The following is a 25,143-nucleotide window of genomic DNA, read 5'->3' on the forward strand; positions in this document are numbered from 1 at the left end:
AATTTTTTAAACTAAAAAATGCTGAATTGACAAAAAAGCTTTTCATTTCTGTATTTGTTTGTTTGTGTTGCTCATTTACTGTAGACAAAAGCAACACTTCATCATGATCCACGTTATCCAGCATGATTTGAGAATGTTCCAAAGAGCATTTTGAGCTTCAATAGAAATCTGACCTTTTATACAAAGTGCACATGGACAATATCACAAACATGCCTCCACTTTATTAGTCAAAATCTGAATGATTGCATCTTAAATTCACATCAGAACGTCTTATGTTTGTTTGATTTACATTTTAAAGCCTTAATATGTTTTGTATTGAAGTTTAAATTAAAATAATCACTGATCTGACACTTTTGGACCCTGCTGTATAGGCTATACGAGATTTGTCACTGCACATCACAGCGACATGCCTGGCGGTTTTTATCGCCATTGCATGTCTAATAACGCGCAATATGCGAACCGCGCAACGCGGACGGCGTAACGTGAAGCGTTGGTCCCCATCCACACTGACGCGGGACTCCAGCCCGGTTGTTGCGGCATCAGCGGTAGGAGGAGATACAGAGGGGATACAGGGACTCCTGCAGGCTGATTTCAGCAGCTCAGCACTCGCAGGTGGAGACGCGCACCGATCCGGAGCTTCGTCTGACAACCGAGCGCGCGCACTCACTCACTCACTCGCCCAAATTAATAAATAAAATAATTAATACAGCGAGCTCGTGTTCAAACCAACTACAATGAGAGCAAATCTGTCGCAGTCAGTCAAATCCTCATATGACTCCCAGACATTTAAAATTTGATGAGCAATTTTTGGAGAGCTCCTTGGATTGATCCCAGTGTTTTCCAGTCATGAAGAACAGGAGGGAATATGTGGATTATTGGAGCGCGATTATAGTGTCTCTCTTCTGGATTCACAGCTCTGTCGGGATGCCCCATGTCATACGGATAGGTAAGAGAGTGCGTAATGGACACCGACTCTTTAACTGAATAAACGACTGTTTATAGTGAGTGTTGAAAGTGCTTTTGCTGTTCGTTTGGGTCCAGCTGCTGTTAGTTTACATTTTGCATTTAACAACTCTGTGGAACATGAGAATAAATGTCTTGCACGGAGCTGTTTAAGCGCTGGATATTTAGTTGCGCGTCCATCAGCATGCCGTGCGTTTTAGGAACAGATGGTGCTGCATCGATTCCGTGATCTCACAAACATTTGGAGCCTCTAAGAGAACATTTTAACTGTTAAAATTGTAGCACGTTAGAAATGAATGATATTTGGAAAGAACGCTGGAATTGCGGTGTTTCTTGTAAAATACGCCTGAAACATAAGTTCACAGTCTTCACAGGTGATCTAGGAAACGTTGCGCCGAAGTTTTCCTGGAAACCTCACCTTTACGCACCGTGTAGCCAGACTGTAGCTTCTCGGTAATACGGTCACAAATAGTGCACTCATGAAATCTGACAAAGAAAGATTTTTCTCAGTCTGAGAAGCTGAAATATGTGTGCCGCGTGGAGACAGGAGCCCAATAAATATCAATACAGTTTTGTCTGAAGGCAGATCACTTTTGACAAGTGGTTCGATGCCATGCAGAAAAATGGCTCTAAATGCCATTATGAGACATTAACATGTCCAAGCACAGCCTTCAAGTTCTCCAACAAAAAAGAGACAGTAGTGTTGCATCTATGCCGTTAAAACAGAACATAATTGAAGCATTATACTTAGCTGCTCCATTTATACTTATACAGTTTGACTTTTGTTTGATATAGTTGCAATTTTTTTTCATTCCATTTTACTTTGGCACTAAATGTATTTTTATTTTCCTCCAACTACATTTAGTCTGAAAGATAAGATAAAGATAACGGAGTCAACCTCCGTTTTCAGCCTTTTTATTCTTTTAAATAATACACTGTTATTAGGGCACATTTTGAGGACTCTTTTGTACTGTATGTTCTGGTTCTCCCCCACTACGGATGTGATTGATGACTGTGTCTGTGACTTCAATGACATTGTGCTTGAGATTTGTGATTTTTGACAGCTCAGATCTGTTTTTTTTTTGTTTTGTTTTTTGCGGCAGTGTCTCAACAGCTGCTTTAATATTTCCACTGCATATTTGAAAGGAAACAAATATGACAGATCCCTGCAAAATCTGCTTTAATATCTCTTAAACAGACACGATGCAATTAAAATATAGTGTCCTTTTTGATCAGTGTGCAGTGGGTACTTCTAAAGTACCCCATAAATGTGATTTTGAAAATGCATGACTTTGTGGGAGTGCATATATAAGTATTGCCTGTGCTTTTTTCTTGCACAAAATTTGCGCGGCAAGTCTGCACGTATGATGCTATGTGCACAGGCATTCGCTGGTACCACCAGAGGGCTTACTGTTCCCCCGCGGGCCTGCGTGAGGTTTTGTTTGCCACATTGCAAGCATCATAGCACGTAAATTCATTAGAGAGGCTTGTGTCCAAAGAGAGCAGGCAGGTTGCAGGGGGAGGCTGTATGCGCGCCCGCTCGCCGTGTGCTAGTTTAAGTGTTACACCATCAACATGGCTTGTGTAATGGTGGGCATCCACAGTAGAGATGCCTCCATCGATTTCACTGTTTTTACAACGCACTTCTCAGAGGCCAGATGGTCGATCAAACTCACTCTGCAAGACTGTAAATGTCGAGGGGAAGAGCGTTTCTGCTGTGCCTGTGTGTTATTAGCTGTCTTGCCCTCCTGCTATGAAACTAAAATGGGAAACGCTTTGAAAAGGACAATGCGGTAGCTCATTACAGTATTACGACGTTTGTTTGTGGCAGAGCTGTAGGATTTTGCAGAATCAAAGTATTTAGATCTGTGTTGTTTGGAACCGATTGAGCGCTCGGCATGGATTGTTTGGCATGGCAGAAACTGTGATCCGGTTGATACGGTACTGAGAAGCCTGGAGTAGCTGAGTAATATTTAATGTATCACAGTGCAGGGGAAGACTCGCTAACCGGACGATATAGGACCGTGCATTTTCACATATGTGCTGAAACGATCTCAGTAGGGTCACATGTTTTTATGCCTCTCCAAACTGCACAGTCGTCCAATCGCTGCAGATCCAACAACAGCCTTTGAGGTCAAACTCAATGGGTTTTCAATACCCAGCTTGACTTTTCAGTCTAGTTTGGATTCGCCGCTGTCACTCAAACCTTTCAATATCATTCAGGGCAGCTGCAGCCTATCAGAATCCACTCCAGTTTTGGCACGAATGGCTCTGGACCGCATCCAAATGTCACTGCAGAGTAGTGCATATGTCTTGGAAAATGATGACAAACTCTCAAGAGATTTGTTTTTTGTAATCCTAATTTTAAGGAATTTTACCTTGCGTAGGTTGACCTTTAGAAATAGTCGATTGAATAAGATTTTTCTAAAACCTTGGTACACTTTTACACTCGTGGCTTCATAAATTCAGTATCTTTTGAATTTTTTTTTTTAAGATAAGCTTATGCATTTAGGTTGTCTCCGTTGTTGTTTAAGAATACGATTAATGGAATACATTTAATGCCTTCAAATGAGAGAATCAGCGCCAGAGAACGATTTATTGAAAAATCAATCGCTTTATCTACCTAAGAGTTACAGTGCTTCATTATGAACAGTTAATCAATCTCTCACAGTTTTATGTCACTTTTCTTTTTTTGTTTGCATTCCTTCTAAAGTGATATTTTCACATATTTTATATAAAATGTCACTAAAAACATGCATTATCTTAGAGAGCTTAATCTAATTCCATCTAATAATACTATTAATAATGTAATCTTTATGTAGTCATTGTAGTAGTATTTTATATAATAACTGAATCATTCTAACTTTCTAACATCTGACTTTTTAAACATCTTACGTAAAACGTCAGTTAATTTAGCTGTTGACCACATGAAGTGCAGCTTTAGGTTGCCTGATTTTTTTGGTCCACGGCACACTTGGATTTGGAAAAGACTAAAAGCCTTTTTTTTCTTCTTCTTCAAATGGCTGCTTCATACTCTAGAGACTCGATTTAAAACACAAATTAGCTGCAAATCCACATCACATGTAGCAGCAGAAAAAAGCCTTCTTCACGGTATAGTGTATTTGACATATATAATGATGCTTCATATAACAGTATCTCAGCACTTTGGATCTTTTACAGCAATTAAAATGCTCTTCACATTAAAAGCACATGATGGTTTCTGAGGTGTGTGTCCCCTAAACGTGTTTCAAGTGGGCGACTGAATTTCCGCATGACAAAAGAGCACAGGATGTGGAGATAAATTCCTAAAGAAGCTGACAACAAGAATTGCGCCATCGGTAAAAGATGGCCATCAGTTGCACAGTGAAAAATGAATTTTTAATTTTTGTGCAAATTTAATCTATAAGCTGTCGTGGGCGACCTTAGACAGAATTCTTCTGGCAGAGACTAGAGGTTGATGCGTCTGTGCTGTGTGTGTGTGTGTGTGAAGTGCAAGACACTGCACGGAAGGGTTCGAGCCCAGTGCACAAATTCTTTGATGTCCGCCGTTGTCTACTGTAGCGGAGATGTGGGGAGACAGCAGCGTCTCACACAAACACGACACACACACACACACACACATGTACATACAGAAATGCATGTGGTTTATATGCATGCACACAGCTGTGTGATTTCACTGAAGCTGTTGTACACGCGCTTCCATTTACAGAGTCAGCACACTTATGGCCTGCCGATTAGCTTCAGTGCCGTTAATGAGAGCGAGCAGATGTCGGTTTTGTTCACATGAAACCCTGAATCAAATGCTCCATGCTCTCTCAAATCTGTGTCACTCTGTTATTCTGAAGCTGAGATCTACTTAAAGACCGACAACACACACACACACTTGCAGGTTTTTGCATAAATGCAGTATGTACATACACACACAAATAAACTAATGAAAAGTAAACCAAATGGTGCATAGTGACACACATCATGTGACATGATTTGATTACATGTTAATGCAGCAGAAAATCTCCATTACACGAATTTGAAGCTTAATCTGAAAATCTATACATTAGGTAGAGTATAATTACAAGAACTTGAAGTTTCAGAGGGGGTATGCTTTTGACGCACATGAAGAATTGAAAATAAAGCATTTTGATTTGAAAAGAAGGCACGGGTTGGTCCTTAGGCACTTATAAGCATGTTTGACTGTCTTATCACAGCTTTGAGAATCGAAATAGACCCATTTTACTTACCTAATACACATTCATGTCTTTTATACTCTTTAAGTGTGTGATTGAAATGACTTTCCTTTTTACTATCAGTTTATACAGGCTTTTGGTTAAAGGAGAAATAGTCAAATACTGTAGCTATAGTTTTATATTAATGTTTTAGCTCATTTAAAATATTGGCAATAGGGTAAATGTGTAGTATGTGCACTATAGTACCAGCATGGACAAATGGAATTGCACTCAACATGTTTTGCATTTTCAAATAGATTTCTTAAAAACAGATCTGCAATCGGATGGACAAATATGTAGTCTCACACCAAACACACCATTTGTTGAGTCAGTGTTTCTGTCAGCTTACAAATGACTTACTTATTGTTGCCTCTGCTTATTAAAGTTGTGAAATGGAAATTCACCCTATTTCATTTCTAAATGCATGCTATTGATCTTATTGTGACTGATTCATCCATGCATGTGTTTCATTTTTTTCCACTCGTGTCAAAATGTCATATCTCAATCTTCCGGTGAATCGACCAACTTCTCTCGGGTGACATATTAATCTTTTAACCCCTTTTTATATAGTCAACTGCAAGTTCGCACCCAGATCTGCCTACATCCAATCAATAACCAGTGGATTGAACTACCACTATACTTTTTTTCTTTTTCGATAATGCATTTCACTCAAATGGCGATAGCAATATGGAAGAAAATATTGGTTGCTGTTTCCACTTTAAGGGTAGTAGGAGAAAGCATTTAAAAAAAAAAAAACTACACACATCATTTGTTAGTAATTTACTTAAGCAATATCACATAAGCCAGAGTGCTATTGTTCAGGGCTGCAGCTAATAACAGTCGTACTGATAGTCACAGCATGGTGGTGAGTGTGATATTTTTTTATACAACAGTTAAACAAGGAGTGACTTACTGTGCATTTTAGACCAAACATTCTTTTCCACCAATGAAAATACTTCCAAAGGATAAAGCGTCAAGCTTAGTGTGTCACCAACAGTGTTGGGAAAACATATTACAAGTAACATGAGTTACGTAATCAGATTACTTAGTAAAGTAGCAAAGTAATGCATACTTTTTTATTTAGAAGGAAATATCTGATTTTCAAATATGTAGCGCCAGTTACTTTGTTTTCCATATCTTGACTGACAGCTCTTGTGTTGCCATGTTGAGAGAAATCAGGAATAAGTGCAGAGGTGTTGTGTGCGCTGCTGTGTGAACATGATGTTACTGTAGTTCTAGACTAAATATGAACATGTATTTAGTCATCTCTGCACAAAAAACAGATTCAGTTTTCCTCAAAGTGAATAAAAACAGTCAAATGCAAACTCAGAATATTATACAAACGTGCAATAATTAAACGTTAAATAAGACAAATATTATTTATGTATTTAATCCTATTTTCAATGTCTTTTCCTGCATCATATTCTTCATGCAATTTGTTTGAGCTGTGCCCTCTACTGTACAGACATTAATTTACATTTCCCTCAGATTGACGCGTAATCATTGCATTTTTGGTGTGAGAGGGCTTTTACATTTGTAAAATAACTTTTTATATATAAAAAAAAAAAAAACACAAGCAAGCCCAGCCTAGAAAAAAAGTAACTCAAAAGTAATGTAATTAGTTACTTTTTTAGGGAGTAATGCGATATTGTAATGCATTACTTTTAAAAGTAACTTTCCCCAACACTCGCCACCAAGCCACATGCTCAAACATGGTCTGGGACAGCTCCTCTTCTTCCTCAAAGTGTTTTGCAAAGTTTTTCTGTTTTCATCACTAGTGAGGAATCACAGAGCAAAAGACAGCAGAAACTTTAAAAAATCCGGCACCTCGCTCCAGGCAGATCCATTTCCAACTCCACATGAATTCAGACTAGCGGAGTGATACAAGGAGCAAAGCGTCCCAATGCTGGTCTACTCTTGGAAAGTCGCTTGGCCAATCAAATGCCGGCTTCAAGTTCCACATGCAAACTTGCCTTGTTCTTTCCATAGTCGCCTAACAAGATGGTCAGCAGGAAATAGAGATAACATTACAATGATGGCACAACAGTGAACTAATTCACTGACACATGAGGTCTTCCCTTTCACCAGGAGCCCTCTTCTGTTCTCAGAACAGATGGTGTTTTCATATCACACTATAAAGTGTGCGCTCCACAGCACTAGGTCTTTCGGGAACATATGTTCTTTATAATAAATAATAAGCTGACTAATCTTACACCAATGCAAGCGTACATCTCCTTGGAGAGGAAAGGGTGGGCTAGAATCAAATAATACGCCAGTAGTCTACGATCTCATCAACAGAAATAGTGGGCCCTTGGCCCTGGATGTGTGTGACCTTCCGAATATGACAGCTCTCGGAAAAATACACAGCTTGTCAATGTAGTTGTTTTCTCCGTCTCGCTCTTTCAATCTCACTCTTTCTGTCCTTTACTCTTTTTTTCTTGTGGGAGGTGCTACACCAGCAGACAGAATCAAATTTCATGTCCACCCATTTGTCTTTATTACGAGCCCCTGTCTAACGCATCCGATTCCCACTCACTCCCGTCAGCCGCCCCTGCTGGGAAAGTCAAACAGAATTAAACCGTCCAAACGGGGAAAACCCAGCCATGTTTTCCTGTGTGATCACAGGTCACAGCGGCAGTCGGAATAAACAAAGGCAAAGACACGTCGAGATGCCGTTGCACCGTTTCTCAGTCATGCGAGTGACCAGACAAGTGCTCCGATCGACGCTCATGTACTGACTAAATATCTGCTGTGACTCGGCCTTTGAGAAGCAGTGAGAGGAGAAAGCAAGCTTGGGAGACTCTTATTTAGTTTGTTAATTAGCTCGAACCTTTTGATCCCAATTTAAAAACCTGCCACGTTGCAGCACTCGCCTCTTTTGTGCATTGCCTGGAGCAAAATAAAACGAAGCCCATTTTCCCCCTTTGCTTTTCAAATAGTGTGGCATTCAAGTCCTCCCCCTTCACATACTCCCTCCCGTTTGATGCGAGCTGCCTTATCCGTCTGCCGACATGCCCGGTTCCCGTAGAAATGCGTGTTAGAGTATGGATCACCTGCTTCTGCAATAATACAGCGGCAGTCCGTTTCCTTCAGCTTCACTGAGCATTGATGACATTAAGGTATATTGATTTAAATGTGCAGTCTGTGAAGAGGTAGGTTAGCCAGTAGGTTGGAAGGAAATTCACTAAAGAGATTCCTTTATTATTCTCAATCGGTTCTACTAGACAGTACGATTAAATTGATGGCAAATGGAGACTTTTGCTTAAACTTCTGAAGGATAAGTATGCAATTTCTTTGATGTGTGAAATTTCTGATGCACTAAAAAAATAGTCAGTTGGTTTAACTTAATAACATTGTGATAGACATTTCTCATCAGTTTGAAAAGAAAATTCACAAAATAGATTATTTTATTATCTCAATTGGTTCTACTAGATAATACGATTAAATTGAGAGCAAATGGAGACATTTGGTTAAATTTATAAAGGTTAAGTGTACAATTTCTTTGGTGTGTGATATATGTGATGCACTAAAAATAGTTAATTGGTCTAACTTAATAACATTACGGCACACATTTCCCACAGGGTTGGAAGAAATATTCACAAAAGAGAATATTTTCTCTCAGTTCGTTCTACTTGGCCATGAGATTGAGTGTTTGATTGATTTAAAATTTGTGAAATATTTGATGTAATGAGAAAAAAAAGTTAATAATAGTGACTCACTATTATGACACACACACACAATATATATATAATGTTTTATTTATTTTTTCCTCGTGGGGACCGCAGGCCCACAATGTCAAAACATTTCAGGCTTTACTATTCTTGTAGGGACATTTGGTCATTTTGGATGTCTGTCTGAAAACAGTCATTATTTTATAATGCAGAAAGTTTATCATAGATGGTCCTGAGAAACACCACTAGATCTAAAGAAAAGATCTCAAATGACACTCAGATATGTCAACACATCAAAGTCTGCAATAACTGAGAATTGTATATTAAGATGTTTTTTAAAAGGACTTTTTTTTTTCTTTTTCCAAGACTAAATTATTTGAGCTATGCTATCCACACTTTGTAGCTCCATGCCTTGCTATATGTAAAAGTTTGTGTCAATTTTAGAGAAGCATTTGAGACAAACTTGAGGTATGAAAGAATAAAATAAAAAGTTGGGTAAGCTCTAGCCTTCAAAGTCTCAACACGGCTAAAAATGCAGGACTGGTTCAAGGAACACAATCTCATAACAAAAGGGAGCAGTTTTTTAGTTCATCTTATTGGGTCGAATAACAATACACAAGTTAAAACTTGGCGAAAATAGCCACTCGTGAGTTTCATGGGAGGAATGCTGACATATACCTGATGGTCAGTCTGAAGTAACTGGAAAATAACACTGTCTGTTATTTATCCTAATATGCTCCAGTTACAACCGCTAACCCGTGATCTACAGGCAAGACATTACTTATTGTGATCATCAGTCCATTGGCACTCAAAGAGGTCTGTGGAGGTCAACCAGAGCTTAGCTGAATGAGAGCTGCCTTTGAATTTCTATTGAGCAACAGCTCTTTTCTCCCATGTCTACTTTGTCCTTTTGAGAATCCACAAGTGCTGTGGAACGTTTCTGGTCATGAAGGCATGTAATTAAAAGAGAATATAACTATTGTGTTTCAGCATTTTAAAACTTTCATAAATTAAATGCTGTTAGACAAGTCTAGGTTTGTTTGAACAACCATGAAAAAGCTATCCAGTAAAGAGTAGCAAGGTTTTTTCATGGATCCATTCAAGTTTTTCTCTGTATACATTTGTAGCAAGAGAGATTGGAGTAGGAGCAGAGAGTGTTGACCTCAGATATAGCGGTTGTGAAGGTCAAGAGACCCACAAGTCCCAGAAATTCTGAAATGGATGCTCCAAAACAACACTTTCGAAGTGAAAAGGTGAAATAGTATATAAGTTATATGATGTTTCTGGAAAAGAAGAGACTTAAACAATTCAAAGTGTTGGACGTTATTGGGTGTTGTTTGCTTAAGAACAATAACCAATCACAAGATTCTCACTTTCTGTTGTCATTCATTGTTCAACTTAGGCCGTTTTTATGTTCTTGCCTGTAGGAAATAAATAATAAACAGTAGATTAAAAGATCACCAGCACTGTATAAATTCAATAAAAAAAAACTATCCCCTGCATGGAAACGGACTGTGTTGAACAATACGTTTGAATACAGAATGATGGTGAAACAGAATAATTAGCTGAATTAATTACCACTCTGTTCATTGATCGGCATCAGACGTGAACTTGAGATCATGAAATTTGCATGAATAGACACAGTTGGTAATCAATGGGTATTATTTAGCTTTACAAAGCAAGATAAATGCATATTCATTCTTCTCCAGATCCTCCAGCAAAAAGAATTTCGCAATTAGACAATAGCTGTTAATTTGACATGCATTGCTGTGGTTGCACTGGTTTATTCATCATGCCGAACGGTTTATCACAACACTTTGGAATTGAGTTTTGTAGGGCAACATTTAAGACTGCTGATGCACCTCATGAAAACGGTAGACTGAAATTATTATTAATACAATATTTTAATCTTGGCATGTCTATACAATGTGCCCTAGCTTGTAAGCCACTAACACAAAGTCATTACTGAACCGTAAGCCAACAGCTAGTACAGGAAATGTCAGGGGTAGTGTAGAGTCATTCAGGCAGGAGATGAGAGCAGCAAGGTGAACTCTGATCTGGGGAGCTAAAAGATTACCAATAAACACAAGAAAACAAGGGCTTTTGCAGCCGCCCTTGACAGTAATGTGACGTCTGGAGTTTGAAAGGCAGTGCATAAAGATTGGACCACTATAAAGCTCAGAAACAGCAATGTTTTGAAATGCCTAAATTGATTTGGTTTTAAATGTCATGGACAGTCAAATGATTCAGAAGGCAGGGTTTCTACTGAAAGCCGCACATAAGCGCCTCTATAATGTAAACAAGCACGGCTCAATATTGTTGTGAATGATGTTTATCATAATTCTGATTTGTCTTTGTTGTAGCTTGTGCCTTGGATGTTTAAAAAAAGCAGACCAGTGTCTGCATTTGCGCACTTGTCTGTAGTCGTGAAAGTCATTATCCACACATGAACACGTTAAAGTTTCAGTGATAAATCATCGGTTGTGTTTAACATTAGTTCACTCCAGGTTGTGGGTCTCAAAAAGGATGAATGAAACCCTGTGATTGAACAACATGAAACGAAGCAGTGATTGAAAAGAAAGAGGCACGTCTAGGCCAGGGGACAATCAGTGGGTCTTTGTGCCGTTTTCCCAGCCGGTAATGACATCTGGAACGCCTCGTGCATAGAAATGGGCATTAGCGCTCGGGCAGAATCCGGTGTGGCTGCAACTCTACAAAGATGACAGAATCCACACAGTGAACGTCTGCAGGATGGGGCCTATTAGAGACCGAGATCTGTTTGAGCTGCTGACAGACTTGAAAAATGAAAGACTTGAGAAGATATTACCTCCAATTATGGGGCTTCCTGACCAGTGTGATCGAGTGGAACTGGGAAGGATGAGCCCTCTCATGCTCTCAACACATCAACTTCTTTTTCAGAGGCCTTACGATGATATAGAGTGGCTTCCTTTCCCCTTTCCTTCATCGCTCGATCTCCACATCCTCGTTCTCAGCCCTCTCATCTCTTTTACTTAAAGAGCAGCGATGCAGGGCTGAGCATTTTCAAAGTCCTGAGAAAAACACCCTCCGTTCTCTGAAACGGAAAGTGTTTTTGTGGGGGACTCAACTGCAAAGTAGATCTCATCCTGTCAAATTGCAAATTTAATCCTATCCAGCATGTGCAAATGGTTGTAATCCCCATTGGGACACAATGGTCTGTTCATTTCTCATCCAACCCCTGCCTCATCTGGCTGGATTATAATGTCTCTATTTGAGTAATGATTGCCAATTACACATCTTTATATAATGGCCCTAATGCCATTTGGGTCTGTGCTATCCTATACAGAGTTTGACAGAACAGACTCAAGTGCATTTTTAAGGATTTTATTAGCAGATAAAAATGAGAATGATTTTCACCCCCCCCACCCAACCAACCAATTAATTAATAATCCAACCAAATTTCAAACCAGTCAATCAATCCCAGTTTCTCTGGTCTGAGATGGTAGTGCTTCATTCAGTCAATCAATCAATCAATCAATCAATCAATCAATCAATCAATCAATCAATCAATCAATCAATCAATCAATCAATCAATCGTCACCTGACCATCCAATGATTTAATCTGTCAGTCAACTAACCAACTCACCAACCACACAAACTACCAGTCAGCCAATCCCAGTATCTCCGATCTGTGACATTAGTACTTCAATCAGCCATTCAATAAGTCAATCAGTCAATCAAATGTCCAACCATCCAATGAGCCAGTCAATTAATCAGTTAGCTAACCAACTCACCAACCACCCAATAAATTCTAACCACCAACCACCCAACTGCTAATAAGTATCTCTTGTCTGTGACATCAGTGCTTCAGTCAATCATTAAATTAGTCAATCAGTCAATGAAACGCCCAACCATCCAATCAATCAATCAATCAATCAATCAATCAATCAATCAATCAATCAGTTAGCTAACCAACTCACCAACCACCCAAACTGCTATACCAACAAGTCAACCAATCCCAGTATCTCTAGTCTGTGACAACAGTGCTTAAATTAATTATTAAATCAATCAATCAATCAGTCAATCAGTCAGTCAGTTAACTCACTAACCACTCAAACTACTGTTCCATCCAGTCAAGTCAGTCCCAGTGTCTCTGGTCTGTGACATCACATCCTGACACTGTCATGCTGAAAGTACCTTTTCTGTGATTTTCCAGTAATCTGAGTGGCTTGATTTGTCTCAGATAGAGGGAATAAACGCTGATTGCCTTCCCCAGGTCTTGATGGCAAGTCAGAGTGTTCTCCCCACAGAAGGAACGCGCTCCTCTGGGGACTGATTGGCTTCTTGGCCCTCACAGTGCTGGCTGACATGTTAGCTGTGTAGCGCGGGTACACCTGACAAAGTCCTCATGATTGGAAGACTTTCTCTGCCCTGCCGAGCCTGAAGTATATCAATTCTCTTGTGTGAATTTGCCCCTGTTCACAAATGTTGCGTCCATGTTAGATTATCAAAGGGTGATAGATGTTTCAACCAGCGGACTCCAGACAATATTTGGAAAGATGAAGAGATGAGTTGGTAACCGAATAACAGGATAGAAATGACCTATACTGTGTTCTATGTACACAGTGTTCGGACCATCAGCTTTTTGCTTTGGTTGCTTGTTTTGGAGTCCTTTTTTTTTTTTGTAGCAAAACAAGAAAATGTCCAAGACAATTGTTGAACAGTTGTACCATTTTCACACACTGTATTTCACTGCAAACCCTACTTGCAATCCAGTTTTACCAGGTGCACCAAGTAGCACCAAGTATATATGTAAATAACATAATAGTCACCCTGTGCAGCGCAATCATGCCTAATTTCTAGTAAATTAGGCTCATTATATATTGTGCCTGATTCACAAGTTCTGAGTTAGTTTTCTGCCACAACTAAAAAATTGTAAACTGAATTTTATTTAAAAGAGACAATTGTCTTCAATTTCTATTGATCATGCCAGCACTCATTCATTAAATGACAGAGAAGTACGTTTTAGGCATACTTCCAGATGTAAACGAGTGCACTTTCGCCATTTTAAAGAAGCTTGGATTGCAGTTGTGGAGTGATGCTTTAGACCAATAAGTGTTTAATTATTGCACTTTAGTGATTTGAATGTCGTTTCAGAAATTTGTACAAAAGTATTCATTTTTCTCTATTTTCATTGCAATTCTATTATTCACCAGTGGTAGGCTGCACTGTACAATTGTAATGTCAAAGTCTAAAGTAAGACTGCTGAAATTTGTAGAGAGTGCCTAATATGCTGTATAGTTTGCCGCTAAGGTGGTGAAATATGTTTAAAATATAGTTTTGTATGAACATATCTGGATTTCAAATGAGCATTTTCACATGGATCCGAAGCATGCCACCAACGGTTTCTATAATCTACTTAGGCTTGCAATGCTTTTTGGAAACACAGCCTTGGCTGTTTTTCATATAACAACATTTTCACACAAATAATAAATAAGCACTACAATTTAATATATCTTAAATTAGTGAACATTGCAAGAGAAACATGTCTGGAGTGTTATTATTGAAATGTTTTTGTTCTGATGCTTTTTTTTTTTTTTTTGCAATTCATTTTTCTTTTTTTTTAGCATTTTTATGCTTTGGTTCAAAACTTAAACTCTGTATACAGCTCACAATAGAGCAGCTGTCTAATATATTTTGCAGAAATATAAACAATTAATGTGTAACCTCAGTGTGAGCAAATTTGTTCAGTTTGGGAAGGGCTAGTAAAGTATACCAGATTGCAGTTGTCTGCAGCTACAACTTTACACTCAGGAATTACATCAACATGAATTTCATAAAGGGATAATTCCAGATAATTCCAGTGAATGATCAGTGCTATTATTTGTGAACTCCCCACAATATCCTTCATTTAGAGTGAGCACATGAAACCACTTTTTTATGCAACAGCACACTGACTTTGAATGAATGCATACTGTACTTTGTTAGGGTCAGCTGAGGAAATCTGAATGTTCTGCTCTGACATCAGCCAGATTCGTGCTAATGTCAGAGCAGAGCATTGTGGGAATGTATGGCTAGAATAGATAAGTGCTAGTTGCTCTCTGGTTGTCAGGTTTTGAGCAGTGACTGACATGGAAACCTGCTTTTTCTCAACTATCACATGGTCCGTCCACAAAATGGAGGTGCTGTAATGATTTTTTTTAGCAAGACAATTTTAATAGAATATCTCTAATAGCATTGACAATAATTTCATTTGGAGACATGATTGAAAGTAAGAGAATGTGGAAATGAAAGAAAGAAAAAGCCATTTTCCCTTTTGTTAATCTATATGAAGGACTCAATGTTCTTTTCTTTAGTGTATTATTCTCTTGGGAGAGTGTATTCACTGAAGTTTCATTTCATTGTGATATCTACTTTTGCCTTGAATCTCAGACTATCCATCAGCACGTTTAAGACATTAACCAGACAAATAGAGGAACAAGCTCACACCAGACAATGTGAAAAAAAACAAACTGGAAATGCATTTCCTCTGTAGGGCGGTAACTGCTAGGGAATACTAAATACAGAACAGCACTCTGAATGTCGTTGATGTATCTTGAGGAAAAACTCTCAATATTGAATTTAATAATAGCCAGTAGGTGCTGGACGTACGGTTTGCAAAGAAGCTAGTTACAGTTTGCAGATCAAGGTGAACTTACAATGACCTTTCCATTCCAACCCATCATAAACTATTATCTAACCAGTGCCTTTGATGGAGGTCAATGTTACTTCACCATATCAATCTACATACAGGGATGCATTTCTTTATGCTACTGTATATCTGTGTGCTTTAAATATTACGTTTAAGTTCAAATGTTAGAAATGAACACCCATACAATAAAGCAAACATTAAAAATGTATTTATTTACTTTTTACTGAAGTAGGTGAGACAGGGGCTGTTTGTAACAAATTTAAACCTAAATATGAAAAGTTATAGAAATATGGCAGACAACATACAGCTGTGATGTGTAATTGTATGTTTCCCTTTTAGTGATTAGTTTTTCTGTTTTTTTTTTTAAATATGTTTTTATTTAACATTAAAAAAATTTAAAATCAAATGGATGTTTGGGGAAATGGGTTGATGGGAGTTGGTATACATTTTTTTTTAACTAAATAATTTTCATTTGTATATGTGTGTGTTACAACCCACCAAACCTACTGTTTAAAACAACAGTGCTCTTAGTTATTTTAATTAAGATTAGTTTACGTAGTTTAGGGTTAAGCGGTAGATTTCGAAACAACTACAATTTCTACCAGACTATTTTTTATTTCATCCTAAATTTCATCCTAAAGTTGAAGAAAAAAGGATTACAACCAACTCATTTTCTCCATCATTTATAATGATCATGTTCTGATTAAAATGAACTTGTTGCATGTTGTCACCATGCATTGTAATGCTTTTTAGTAGGTGTTCTTTCTTCGTTTATCTTTTAAATGGAAGCATAAGCTTTTGGTTTTGCAGGCTAATCTTTACATCTTGTAAAAATGCATATTTTTTTTTAATCTTACTGTCTTCCCCTTGATGTGTGCAATTGCATTTCACCGGCTGCCAACTATTATCTAATCTTTTTCTAAATGAAGTGGTGAATGTAGCCGCAGGCAAGTTCGTGTTCGGTTGAAAATGGAGTCCAACTTTTTTTTTTTTTTTCATCGTCCCCAAACTCTCTATGTCTACTCCGTAGCCCTTCGGGTAGAAGCTAGAATAGTGTCTAGCTGGATCTGTGCCCTAATGTTTTTGTCAGCAGCATCTCTTCACACGTTCTCTCTTTCCATATGAGGAGGATGAGATGAGCTCTCTCTTCCTGCAGCCTGTCTCGGGTTCTTCCTCTACAATTATCTAGTTCGTACATTGTTCATGCATTTGCATGCAAGTCGTTTTTCTAGTTTTTCTGTCTTGCCCTGTGAAAATTTCCTTCCTATTGTCCCCTCAGAGAAGATTACAATGTGACAATACTGAATTTGTATAATTAAACGTGCTAGTGTGGAGGACTACGTGTCTGTGTTGATGATAGACCTGTGTCACTGCAAGAGAGGAGAGGGCGAGGAAAATAAATCCGATTGCTCTCTAAATTGCAATTACATAAGAAGTGGAAGTCAGTTGCAGAAGAATAGTTTGCAGTAGCGTTCCATGTTTGTTCAGTGAAGCCTGGGTGAGGACCTTTAAAAATGGATGAATATTCGTGAATGGCATAATAATTGGAGGGACATCATAAGTGACAGCTGAAAGCGATTTGTCTCATGTGTCCAGATTTCGTGAATGTGAGATTGGATTTTTCAAAGATTTGTTTGCATTCTCACCAAAAAAAAGTCTACTCTAAATGTCAATAAATCCCAGACTATAGGCAAACCAGATTAGACCTTTGCTCTCGGTTGTGAAAAATTGTTCTGGACAGTTGACCTGCATGGACCTCCATGGCAGGACACAGAAACTCTGACTGATGCCAATTCATGAGGCTGCAAAGGGAAGGCAAGACACTACAGGTGAAACCATTTTATTTAATTAAAACAATTTTTTTTTTTTTTCAGGCACTGGGCAATTTTTGGGTGATTTTGTTTCCATAACTCACCTTTTTTTATAATAGTGGAAAGAAAACCTGCAAAATACACTTGTTTTATTACACTTTATGTAAGTTGCATGTGTAGATTTCAAAGGTTTTTTTTTTTTTTTTCAAACTCATCGTTTTATTTGCACCAAAAGTTCATATTCTGATTTTTTTTTACATAAATATAACATTTCAGAAAATGTATAATACAAAAAAATAGCATGCCATGATTAATAAACTGGGGAAAGTAAGGTTATATATACACAATTTTACCCTATTCACATGTTCCTTGCCTTAAACGGATCATTCTGACTTTAAACTGAGCCTTGTTTAAAGTAGTTGAACTATATTATTTGGTAAGAAAAAATAAATAAAATAAAACAGTTATAGCCATATTACAGTGATGTTTAAAATGGATTGTAATCATTATTCTAGTTAAAACAATGTTATGTGCATCCCCTTGTGATTTGTTTTAAAGCATGCTTGCATACAACACGTTCTCACTCCCAGCTCATCACATATTGCTGAAGCTCGGTCAGGACCACTTGGCGTTGCTTTTTGACACTCAAGGTACCCCTTTAGCTTAATTTTTCGACTTACAGTGTTGCTTTAAATAAGAAACCCTTGACGTCAATATGCCAACTCAAAAGGTACTGGGAATTTTAGCATCATGAATAAATTTTATATTGGGTAATAATATTGCCATTATTGCATATATGTTGGGGTCTAATTTTTCAATGTAAACAGTCACAACAGTTTTTTTTTTTTTTTTTTTTATATACATTGCATTATTTACACATTTATGAGGACGTAACCCAACCCCTGCCCCTAAACCTATCATTTGTCAATAAAGCACAATATATAACAGGCAGATACAACTACTGTCATAATTTATTCAAAAAGTATTAATATTCCAAGTCTTCCCGAGGCAAAACAATTGATTTGTGAGATTTTTCCGTCTGTCATAAAGCTCTTCCTGTGTGCAGTCTCTGTATGCAAATTCAAAAAATGCCACCAGAAGAAGCCTTACGTCAGCCTTGGTTGTGAAATGCTATTGGCTCTTGTGTGTCTCGTGACCGATTGCGTCATGCTACTGGAGTATGCTTTTGAATGAGATGTGAGCGCGCCACCTAAAATTGAGTAAAGGTAACAGTGTTTATCCGACTTTATGTTTGGGTGGTATCGATATTTTAGATTGGAAATGCAATAACAGACATATTCGCTAAATATTTCAGACCAAAAGAAAGATTAGCCTACTCCAAGAGGGAAATTCTACTGGGGTACCTTTATAACACATATAAATTGGAGGAAGACCTGGCTTTTGCCAAGTAAATTTTGCATATCTAACAAGGTTAAGGAGATTCATTATAAAATCCTTCATAAAATGTATCCCGTTAATTTGTCCATTTCTAAATATTCTGATGTTGATGAGTCTTGATCTTTTTGTGGTTTTGTTGAGGAAACAGCTGCCCATTTATTTTTTGATTGTGGTGTTACCAAAAAATTATGGGTTGACTTAAGCAACTATGTTTCTAATCTTACAAATGTAACACATACCTTCGTCCTCAAATATGTTATTTTTTATTATGAAAATCCAAAGGTTTTATCTGCTTAATATGTCGTTAATTTTCTTATACTGAATGCAAAATTCTTCATTCATAAGCAAAAATGGCTTAAATCACCTTTGTCTTTCCACCTTTTTCTTGTTGAATTGGACTTGTTTCATCTCTTAGATTTACAAATAAAAAAAAGAGTGCCAATTTTTTGATGTATTATGACAATTTTTCTAAAAGGATGTCATTTTAATTTCCCGGTCTACATCCCCCCCGTGTGCAAACGCTAAGGACGCGCTTCGTGAACTGTACAGCGCCATCAGTGAACAACAAACAAATAACCCCGACGGCTTTTTCATAGCCGGTGACTTCAACAATGCAAACATAAAGACAGTTTTACCAAAGTTCTACCAACATGTGAACTTTGCAACAAGGGGAAACAACACACTGGACTTTGTTTATACAACAGAGAAAAACGCATACAAAGCTGAAACCCACCTCGGGTACTCGGACCACATCACTGTTACGCTAATCCCAGCATATAGACCACTTCTCAAACTCGCCAAACCGGTTCAAAAGCAGATCACAGTATGGCCAAACAATGCCACCTCAGCACTGCAGGACTGCTTCCAGGACACAGACTGGACCATGTTTAAAGAGGCAGCCACCTACAACAACCACACAGACCTGCAGGAGTACACTGAAACTGTGACTGCTTACATCAAAAAGTGCACTGATGATGTGACAGTCACCAAGACCATTACCACACGTGCCAACCAGAAGCCATGGATGACAGCAGAGGTTTGTGGGCTACTAAAGACCAGAGATGAAGCATTCAGATCAGGAGACAAAGCAGCCCTCAAAACAGCAAGAGCCAATCTGTCTCATGGCATCAAGAAGGCAAAACAACAATATGCTAAATAAATTAACAACTTCACACTCGGTCCCTGTGGCAAGCCATTCAGACCATCACTGACTACAAGCCCCCACCACAGGCCAGTGATGAAGACACATCCTTACCAGATGCACTCAACCACTTCTACTCATGATTTGAGATACAGAACGACACACCTGCACTGAAACTACTCACATCTCCAAACGACCAGGTACTCTGTCTCTCTCCAGCCGACGTAAGGAAGACCCTGTCCCGGATTAACCCACGAAAGGCTGCGGGCCCTGACAACATAGCTGGGCGTGTACTGAGAGACTGTGCTGCACAGCTGACGGATGTCCTAACAGACATCTTCAACACCTCGCTGAGCCAGGCAGTCATCCCCACGTGTCTCAAATCCACCTCCATAATTTCAACACCTCGCTGAGCCAGGCAGTCATCCCCACGTGTCTCAAATCCACCTTCATAATTCCAGTACCAAAGAAGTCACCCGTGTTCTGTCTGAATGACTATCGTCCCATAGCACTGACCCCAATCATGATGAAGTGCTTTGAGAGGTTAGTCATGCATCACATCAAGTCCAGTCTCCCAAACACACTGGACCCATTCAAGTTTGCATACCGTCCAAAACGTTCCACGAACGATGCAATATCCACCACTCTCCACCTAACTCTTACTCACCTGGAACAGAAAGACTCTTATGTAAGAATGCTGTTCATCGACTTCAGCTCAGCATTCAACACTATAATCCCACAACAGCTCATCCACAAACTAAACTTGCTGGGCCTTAATACCCCCCTCTGTAATTGGATCCTGGACTTTTTAACTGCAAGACCTCAGTCAGTCCGTGTTTGCCGCAACTCCTCCAGCACTACCACACTGAGCACAGGTGCTCCACAAGGCTGTGTGCTCTGCCCGCTGCTCTTCACGCTGCTGACCCACGACTGCCCTGCCAAGTCCAGCTCCAACCACATCATCAAGTTTGCTGATGACACAACTGTGGTAGGCCTCATCAACAACAACAATGAAATGCTCTACAGAGAGGAAGTGGCACAGCTGGCGAAATGGTGTGGTGCTAACCTTTAGCGATGTTTTATAAAATGCAATAAAATCAAGAACCTGTGATTTGTTAGTTCTCTTTAACTTTTATTAAATTGACAGAAGTACAAAGAAACTATTTACAATGTTTTTGCTGACCAACATAAATGCATTTTATAAATATAAACAGATTTTGATGGCTGCAACACACTCCAATTAAGTTGGGACAGAGGGAAAATAAAAATGAAAAATCTACAGAATATCCAAATTAATATATTTTGAAACAGTTCACAGTAAGCAGGTGGACTGGTAATATAGGCCAGGGTATCATGTTTGGGTATAAAAGGATCATCTCATTCTCAGTCATGGCTCATCACTTTGTGCCAAACAAATCAAAAATCACATTTCTCAATGCAAAATCACAAAGAATTTAGGTCTTTCACCAACTACCATACTGTGAAAATATTAAAGGAATCCAGATAAATCTCAGTCTGTGTAGGGAAAAGCAGAACACCTCAGGTGAATTTGCATGATCTTTAAGCTCTCAGATGGCATTGCATTAAAAACCATCATGCTGCAGTGTTAAATATAGCCACATGGGCTAAGGAGTACTTCAGAAAACTGCTGTCACTTAACACAGTCTGCTGCTGCAACAAGAAATGCAACTTGAATCTCTGTTACTCAAGGAGAAAGCTATCAACTTTATGCAGTGATAACACCAGATTCTCAGGACCAAATCTCATCTCACATAGTCAAAAAAAATTAAATTAAAAATAACCCAGTGGAAATGTGTGCTGTGCTCAAATTAATCCACTTTTCAACTTGTTTCTTGGGAAAAATGGATGTTGAGTTCTCAGTCCCAAAGACCAAAGGGACCATCCAGACTTTTCATCAGCGACAGACGCAAAAGCACACGTCTGTCACGGTATGGGGGTGCAGCAGAGCAAACTGTATGGGTGTTAAGGTGCCATTAACATGGTGGCATATATTGGTATTGTACAGAGACATATATTGCCATCAAGATGACGTATTTCATGGGAAGTCCATAGTTATTAGATCAACAAGGCCAGCTCTCATTTTGCATGTGCTTACAACAACATGATTTCATAGATACATGTGCATGTGACAGACTGGCCAGCAGGTCTGTCTCCTAGTGAACATGTATGGCCCATCATGAAAAGAAGAATCAGACAACGATGACCACAGATTGATGGGCATCTGAAGTCTTGTATCTAGTGAGATTGGGCAATATATTGCTCACAAAACTTTTAAGAATTAGTATCCTCAATTCCCAAACAATTAAACATTGTAATTAAAGGGAAAGTCGATTCGACAGTGTTAAACATGCCAATGTCCCAAATATTTTGGAGTGTGTTGCAGCCATCAAAATCCAAAATAGTTTATATTTAAAAAAGAAAATTTGGCGAGTATAAACATTGGATATTTTTCTTTGTACTTCAGTCAATTAAATATAGGTTAAAGAGAATGAACACATAACATTTTCTTGTATGATTGTATGGCATTTCACAAAACGTCCCAACTTTTCTGCTATTGGGGTTGTAGAAAGATGGGAAATATATGCTTCTCATTTTCAAAATAGTTATTATTTTAGTGCAGCCCTGATTTATATCTTTCTTATATCAATTAAATATATATATTTTTTGTTATCAATTAAATTTCAAATCTTGCTTTTTTGTTGTTGTAGTGTGCCAGCTATAATAATAAAAATAATAAATATTTCTTGAGCAACAATCAGCATGATTTCTGAAAGATCATGTGACACTGAAAGCTGGAGTAATAGAGCTTTAGCATGAGAGGAAAACACATTTCAAAATATATTCAAATAGAAAACAGTTCTTTCAAATTGTAGATTTACTGTTTTTACTGTATTTTCTATCAAATAAATGCAAACTTACTGCAGAAAGGATTTGTTTCAAAACCTTTTGGTGGTATAGGCTGGGCTATATTTTATGTATAATATATATATATATCTCAAAAGCATGTATTTTAACCCATATAGGTAACACTGAATGGCACATGGCATTCATGACTTATTTGATTTGACTGGATTTGAAATATTACCACAAGTTTTCCAAGAAGATAAAAAGCCACGTGAATATAAATTAGGCTATATTTATGTGCGTTGAATAGACTCTTTAGAAATTTGTCAATCAGCAAACAAAAAGCATTTATATTATTTTTTTTAAACACGAAAAAGCATGTCATGGTTTGTGTTTAAAATGCATATTTCCACAGGAAGTCCATCAGCTGCGCTACAGAAAGCCGAGCGAACACCAAAGTAAAGAGTCGACTCATTGCTATGGAAATGATACACCTTCTAGTCTAGAAGCGGTAGTACACTACTACACGGGGCGCGAACGGCATGACACGTTGCATCAAAGCACATGGATCCCGTTATAATCAGTTGTTCAGTAAATGACCGCAAGCGCTACAGTAAACGGATGCCGCTCCCCTGTTGAGAAACACTAACGTAAACCATGCAAACCACCTTGTCCTGAGCCTTTGTGAAGCTCAAACAGTAGAGCATGGCAATAGCAACACCAAGGTCATGAGAATGCAAAACCTTATAAAATTGTATATACCTTGAGTGCAGTGTAAATTGCTTTGGATAAAAGCGTCTGCCAAATTCATAAATAAAAATTCATGATATAATGCTGTATACTGTATCTTTTATACTTGTACATACTTCAGATGACCTTCCCTTAAGGGCATAAATTCTAGAGTCGCTGTCAGTTTAGGTGGAAGTGTCATTTTACATTATATATTTGAACTGTGAAAACGAAAGTCTGGATGTGTGTGTAGTTACAGCTCAGAATATGTACAGAATAAAATGATGTCTATTTCACATAGTGCTCTCTAGGTTGCAAATATGGGACTCGTTTGATTTGATGTGATACGTGATTCAGTAGTTGTTTCATGGCAATATTTCAAGCAGGAATCTCACTTTGTATTTCAATAGAAGATCACAGGTGTTACATCTGATTTAGAGCTTTGATTTAAATTTTCTAAACATGCTTCAGTGTAATTGCATACGGGCCTCTTTGGAGGTTTTGCAATTTGAATTGCATTATTGTTTTGTGCATAAAATAGTCCTTTTATTCTTACAATGGCTCTGTAATGATGTATGTGCAGCATTTGTTTTTGTTATTTGGTCTTTGTGCCACTAACTTCAATTGTTTCATTATTTTGATGTTTTTATATATCAGATAATAATGAGCACAGTAAAGCTGCTTCTAGTTTGTATCATTTCATTGTAAATTTACCAATGAGCATTTAGCATGAATAATGTCCATGGGCGGGCAGTGAATACTGCAGCAGCGTTGCTTTATGCCATCGTAATTGAAGAATAAGTCTTATGTGACATGTTTACCCATTAATGGATGTCTTGATTAAAAAAAAACAAAAAACATTTTTTTGTGCTCTTTGCTGCAGTGAATGCGGATTGTTTGTCTTCTGCATTTATATTCAGAGTGCAGAATGCAACTCATGCAGGCAGACTTTTAAAATGTGAATTTAAGAGTAAGCTTGTATACTTTGTTCCGCATTGTCATTTTGACACGAGAAACTTGCAGCTCTGTAAGAGTGTGTCTCTGAAATGTCAGAATGATATCTGTTATATGACATAATCTGGCATAATTTAAACACCCGTAGGTCAGAAAATAGTATTTAATTTAATTTAATTTAATTTAATTTAATTTAATTTAATTTAATTTAATTTAATTTAATTTTATTTTATTTTATTTTATTTTATTTTATTTAATTTTATTCATTGACATATGTTTAGAGCAATGTTCTTTATGATGCATTTTTATAATGAAAATACCGATCAAGCCTGGAAGCTTGTCATATGCGTTTTAACAATTCCAGTGTGAGCCTGAAAAGATATTTTTACATCAAAAAAGTTACTGTCATTTTCACTGTGCTGTGTGATCATCTGTTTATTTTGAGAATGAATTAAATTTTGATCCTTCTTTTTTTTCCTCCTTTGAATTGCTGAGAAGACAAACTTTGAATTGTCAACCTGACATTTTGAGACTATCTTTAGGTGTAATAATAGCATTAATACACATCATTTTTCAGTGATATATTAGTTTTTACTAGCATAAATTGTACTTTCGGTATTCTCAGGTGTTTTTGCACAGTTATAAGCCTAATTAGACGATACAGTTAGTTTCCCAAGGAAACAGGTGTCTAAGAAAATGTTCATAGAATCTGCTGTTC

The 25,143-nt window shown here is 37.8% G+C and overlaps 1 protein-coding gene across 1 annotated transcript in view; it reads left to right on the plus strand.

Moving 5' to 3' along the window:
- Positions 1-846: 846 nt before the first annotated feature.
- LOC306887162 (glutamate receptor ionotropic, kainate 3-like) overlaps positions 847-25,143 on the plus strand; it is a gene marked incomplete at both ends in the record, with an annotated part of 125,986 nt that continues 101,689 nt past the window's right edge. The window contains one exon of the mRNA XM_079444707.1: positions 847-946. Coding sequence (XP_079300833.1) covers positions 847-946 — 100 coding nt within the window. The remainder of the gene's footprint in view (positions 947-25,143) is intronic.

This window comes from Barbus barbus (assembly GCF_936440315.1).
Source record: "Barbus barbus genome assembly, chromosome: 21".
Lineage (NCBI taxonomy): Eukaryota > Metazoa > Chordata > Actinopteri > Cypriniformes > Cyprinidae > Barbus > Barbus barbus.